Here is a 6,466-nt window from a genome sequence, read left to right on the forward strand (position 1 = left end):
CCTTTTGCTGCAAGTACTAATGCAGAAATTGACTTGTTCGAATTAGCCATTATACTACAACATTATTGTGAGTTTAATTACTTCATAAACAAAGACAGTTTCATAGAAATACACTGAGATTGTTAGTGCAATCAAATCAAAGGTACAGTTCTTAAATAGTGTTTATTTTCTTGTTCTGAACATCAGCTCGTGATATCCTGCGTTTCTACGTGAACTGGTTGTGGAAGAAGGCCGTGATGTGCTGGGCTGTGGCCTGTCCCACTATGGGCTCTAGTTCATGGATCGAAGCCCTGCTGAGCTGATGGATACTGGGAAACCTCTGGAGGAGCAGCATGGCCTTCACCTTTCCAACGCCAGGAATCTGCTGAACCAGACTCAACACCACCGGCTCCAGCAGTCTGGACACGCTCTTCCTGCCGAACGGGTTCTCCTTGTTCTCGCCAAGAACCTGTGGAGGACAAATGTGTTCTGAACAGCACAGAAACAACATCATACTTTTATATGAGTATATGGCTTTGCAACAGTGTTTTGCAAAATAGCAGGTGTATCAGAGTTTATTTAGCAAACAGCTGACGATAGACTATTCTGCTTATTACGCAGCTACTGATAAAAAAAAAAAAAAAATCAGTACATAATGATGCTATACATATACATATTTTAAACTAAAATGATGCAGTGATGCTGAACTGACTGACCAGCTGCGCTATGAGCTGAGCAGCTTCGGCCGCAGTGGACACAGGCAGCAGGGTCAGACCAAGCTCCAAAACCACAAACTTCTGCAGCCCGCTGAAGTACTGCTCGCTCAGACGGGTCTTCTCCACAATCACAACCGCCTGCAGACCACTGTTAGCCTGGAGAAAGAGTGAAAAGAGCAAAGCCACACTTTATCAGAGTAATTTAACATTTTGTCTTCTGGGAAACATGAATATCATATGTAGCTTCTGGACGGCAGCACTTTTTGAAAAATAAATAAATAATATATACACTACCGGTCAAAAGTTTTGCAAAATTAAGATTTTATGCTTTTATAAGAAGTCTCTTCTGCTCACCAAAGCTGCGTTTATTTGATTAAAAATGCAGTAAAAACAGTAATATTGTGAAATATTATTACAATTTAAAATACCTTTTTTTTTATGAATACATATTAAATGTAATTAATTCTTGTGATCAAAGCTGAATTTTCAGCATCATTACTCCAGTCTTCAGTGTCACATGATCCTTCAGAAATTATACTAATATGCTGATCTGATACTCAGTTATTAATAATAGTTCTTATCAATGTTGCAAGCAGTCCCCCCCCCCCCCAGGATTCTTTAAATAGGAGAAAGTTCAAAATAACAGCATTTATTTGAAATATAATCTTTTGTAACATTAAAAATGTCTTTACCGTCACTTTCATCAGTTTAATGCATCCTTGATGAATACAAGTATTTCATTTCTTTTTTTTCCCCAAAAAAAGTTTTTTAAATGGTTGTATGATGGTTTCCACAAGAATATAAATCAGCACAGCGGTTTTTGACATTGATAATAATCAGAAATATTTCTTGAGCATCAAATCAGCATATTAGAATGATTTCTGAAGGATCATGTGACACTGAAGACTGGAGTAATGATGCTGAAAATTCAGCTTTGATCACTGGATATAAATTACATTTTACAATATATTCACAAAGAATCCAGCTATTTTAAACTGTAAAATTATTCCACAATATTACTGTTTTTGCTGTATTTTTTATTAAATAAATGCAGCCTTGGTGAGCAGAAGAGACTTCTTTCAAAAATATAAAAATGTAATTAATCCAAATGTTTGAGTGCCAATAAATTATCATAGGCTACATAAAAAAGGTATAATTTCAGAATAGCAGACCAAACTGGTTATTTACATTTCTGAATCGGACAATCTTCCTCCTGTAGTTGTTTCCTGCCACCTGATCACTTTCTGACACATAGAGGACACACGTCTTGTTACTGAGACAGAAGTCCACAACACCCAGCTCCTCCTCGAAGATCATCTTCACACTGCCTGAGAGAGACACAGTTTACAGGAACAGCATCAGTCAGCCAGGCTTATATGATGGACACGCCATTGGACTGATCAAGACTGTATAGTTTAATGTGTGCACAACGCTACCCTGGTGAATGTTTATATGATGTGACTCACTAACCTTTAAAGCTCTGCAGGAGTGTGGATCCTCTCCACTTCTCATGAGTGATTATGTGTCCATACGGAGGAGCGGCGTTCAGGAGTCTCGCAGGAACCGGCTTAGATTCCATAGCAGAAACAATCAATCTGATCGATAATGTGCTCAAATCAATAAGCTACAAACAAAAACATATATAGGACGGGAATTCGCCTTTCAAATTGCTTACAATGTATCTTTACATAATGGACGTGTATAAACACGACAATATAAATATCTGTATTGTTGTTATCAGACAAACTTCCATTTCCGAGTCTCGTCAAATCTCGCGCCTGTTTTACTCAGCAGATATCGCGATGCTTCTTTTGCATCACGCTGTCTCTGATTGGCTGAGGCGAGTCCATTTAAACAGTTGAATCCCCACAAAAGCGTTTAGATGAGTGTTTATTGTTCAGAGAGAGTGTTGATGGATTAATCTCGTTTGAGAGTTATAGATCAGTCTGTGTGGCGCGTTTGAGGTAAGTCAAGAGAATGTGTGATTTCACACGGTCAGTGTATTAAATCGTACATTTGAATATATAACCTAAACTAATTGCATAACATGCATTTCCAAAAAGCATGCAGATTGTTAAAGTATAATTCAGTTTGTAAAATCAAAGATGCACGATGTATTAGTGAGATCATGTGTGCTTTGACCGCTTTGATTCACTGTCTGTGATTTCAATCAGCTGTGAGGGAGAGGAGCCAAGCCCGGGCATGTTTCAGTCCCAGAGACAGACCACACGAGTGTACTACCAATAGTGCATATCACTAGTGTATTGACGAGGGTGCACACTTAAACTATATAACACACGAGTGTACTACCAATAGTACATCACACTAGTGTACTGACAAGGGTGCACACTTAAACTATATAACACACTAGTATACTGTCAATGGTGCACACTTGAACTAATATCACACTAGTGTACGGTCAATAGTGCACAGTTAACCTATATAACACACTAGTATACTGTCAATGGTGCATACTTGAACTAATACCACACTAGTGTACGGTCAATAGTGCACAGTTAACCTATATAACACACTAGTATACTGTCAATGGTGCACACTTGAACTAATACCACACTAGTGTACGGTCAATAGTGCACAGTTAACCTAAATACTACACGAGTATACTGTCAATGGTGCATACTTGAACTAATACCACACTAGTGTACGGTCAATAGTGCACAGTTAACCTATATAACACACTAGTATACTGTCAATGGTGCACACTTGAACTAATACCACACTAGTGTACGGTCAATAGTGCACAGTTAACCTATATAACACACTAGTATACTGTCAGTGGTGCACACTTGAACTAATATCACACTAGTGTACGGTCAATAGTGCACAGTTAACCTAAATACTACACTAGTATACTGTCAATGGTGCACACTTGAACTAATACCACACTAGTGTACGGTCAATAGTGCACAGTTAACCTAAATACTACACTAGTATACTGTCAATGGTGCATACTTGAACTAATACCACACTAGTGTACGGTCAATAGTGCACAGTTAACCTATATAACACACTAGTATACTGTCAATGGTGCACACTTGAACTAATATCACACTAGTGTATGGTCAATAGTGCACAGTTAACCTAAATACTACACTAGTATACTGTCAATGGTGCATACTTGAACTAATACCACACTAGTGTACGGTCAATAGTGCACAGTTAACCTATATAACACACTAGTATACTGTCAATGGTGCACACTTGAACTAATACCACACTAGTGTACGGTCAATAGTGCACAGTTAACCTAAATACTACACGAGTATACTGTCAATGGTGCATACTTGAACTAATACCACACTAGTGTACGGTCAATAGTGCACAGTTAACCTATATAACACACTAGTATACTGTCAATGGTGCACACTTGAACTAATACCACACTAGTGTACGGTCAATAGTGCACAGTTAACCTATATAACACACTAGTATACTGTCAGTGGTGCACACTTGAACTAATATCACACTAGTGTACGGTCAATAGTGCACAGTTAACCTAAATACTACACTAGTATACTGTCAATGGTGCACACTTGAACTAATACCACACTAGTGTACGGTCAATAGTGCACAGTTAACCTAAATACTACACTAGTATACTGTCAATGGTGCATACTTGAACTAATACCACACTAGTGTACGGTCAATAGTGCACAGTTAACCTATATAACACACTAGTATACTGTCAATGGTGCACACTTGAACTAATACCACACTAGTGTATGGTCAATAGTGCACAGTTAACCTAAATACTACACTAGTATACTGTCAATGGTGCATACTTGAACTAATACCACACTAGTGTACGGTCAATAGTGCACAGTTAACCTATATAACACACTAGTATACTGTCAGTGGTGCACACTTGAACTAATATCACACTAGTGTACGGTCAATAGTGCACAGTTAACCTATATAACACACTAGTATACTGTCAGTGGTGCACACTTGAACTAATATCACACTAGTGTACGGTCAATAGTGCACAGTTAACCTAAATACTACACTAGTATACTGTCAATGGTGCACACTTGAACTAATACCACACTAGTGTACGGTCAATAGTGCACAGTTAACCTAAATACTACACTAGTATACTGTCAATAGTGCATACTTGAACTAATACCACACTAGTGTACGGTCAATAGTGCACAGTTAACCTATATAACACACTAGTATACTGTCAGTGGTGCACACTTGAACTAATATCACACTAGTGTATGGTCAATAGTGCACAGTTAACCTAAATACTACACTAGTATACTGTCAATGGTGCATACTTGAACTAATACCACACTAGTGTACGGTCAATAGTGCACAGTTAACCTAAATACTACACTAGTGTACTGTCAATGGTGCATACTTGAACTAATACCACACTAGTGTACGGTCAATAGTGCACAGTTAACCTAAATACCACACTAGTATACTGTCAGTGGTGCACACTTGAACTAATATCACACTAGTGTACGGTCAATAGTGCACAGTTAACCTAAATACTACACTAGTATACTGTCAGTGGTGCACACTTGAACTAATATCACACTAGTGTACGGTCAATAGTGCACACTTAACCTAAATACTACACTAGTATACTGTCAATGGTGCACACTGAACCTATATAACACACTAGTATACTGTCAGTGGCGCACACTTGAACTAATATCACACTAGTGTACGGTCAATAGTGCACACTTAACCTAAATACTACACTAGTATACTGTCAGTGGTGCACACTTGAACTAATACCACTCTAGTGTACGGTCAATAGTGCACAGTTAACCTATATAACACACTAGTATACTGTCAATGGTGCACACTTGAACTAATACCACACTAGTGTACTGTCAATAGTGCACAGTTAACCTAAATACTACACTAGTATACTGTCAGTGGTGCACACTTGAACTAATATCACACTAGTGTACGGTCAATAGTGCACTGTTAACCTAAATACTACACTAGTATACTGTCAATGGTGCACACTTGAACTAATACCACACTAGTGTACGGTCAATAGTGCACAGTTAACCTAAATACTACTCTAGTATACTGTCAGTGGTGCACACTTGAACTAATACCACACTAGTGTATGGTCAATAGTGCACAGTTAACCTAAATACTACACTAGTATACTGTCAATGGTGCATACTTGAACTAATACCACACTAGTGTACGGTCAATAGTGCACAGTTAACCTATATAACACACTAGTATACTGTCAGTGGTGCACACTTGAACTAATACCACACAAGTGTACGGTCAATAGTGCACAGTTAACCTAAATACTACTCTAGTATACTGTCAGTGGTGCACACTTGAACTAATACCACACTAGTGTACGGTCAATAGTGCACTGTTAACCTAAATACTACACTAGTATACTGTCAGTGGTGCATACTTGAACTAATACCACACTAGTGTACGGTCAATAGTGCACAGTTAACTTAAATACTACTCTAGTATACTGTCAGTGGTGCACACTTGAACTAATATCACACTAGTGTACGGTCAATAGTGCACAGTTAACCTATATAACACACTAGTATACTGTCAGTGGTGCACACTTGAACTAATATCACACTAGTGTACGGTCAATAGTGCACAGTTAACCTAAATACTACACTAGTATACTGTCAATGGTGCACACTTGAACTAATACCACACTAGTGTACGGTCAATAGTGCACAGTTAACCTAAATACTACACTAGTATACTGTCAATAGTGCATACTTGAACTAATACCACAC

At 38.2% G+C, this 6,466-nt stretch overlaps 1 protein-coding gene across 1 annotated transcript; it reads right to left on the reverse strand.

Annotated features, from left to right (window-relative positions):
• Positions 1-175: 175 nt before the first annotated feature.
• On the reverse strand, positions 176-2,456 carry faap24 (FA core complex associated protein 24). The gene is made up of 4 exons (XM_067380398.1): positions 2,166-2,456; positions 1,884-2,023; positions 696-851; positions 176-448 (listed from the first exon to the last, which is right to left on the reverse strand). The coding sequence occupies exons 1-4, from the start codon at positions 2,272-2,274 to the stop codon at positions 206-208; spliced, it is 648 nt and encodes a 215-aa protein (XP_067236499.1). The 5' UTR covers positions 2,275-2,456; the 3' UTR covers positions 176-205.
• Between the last annotated feature and the right edge of the window lie 4,010 nt (positions 2,457-6,466).

This window comes from Chanodichthys erythropterus, chromosome 24 (genome assembly GCF_024489055.1).
Source record: "Chanodichthys erythropterus isolate Z2021 chromosome 24, ASM2448905v1, whole genome shotgun sequence".
Classification (NCBI taxonomy): domain Eukaryota; kingdom Metazoa; phylum Chordata; class Actinopteri; order Cypriniformes; family Xenocyprididae; genus Chanodichthys; species Chanodichthys erythropterus.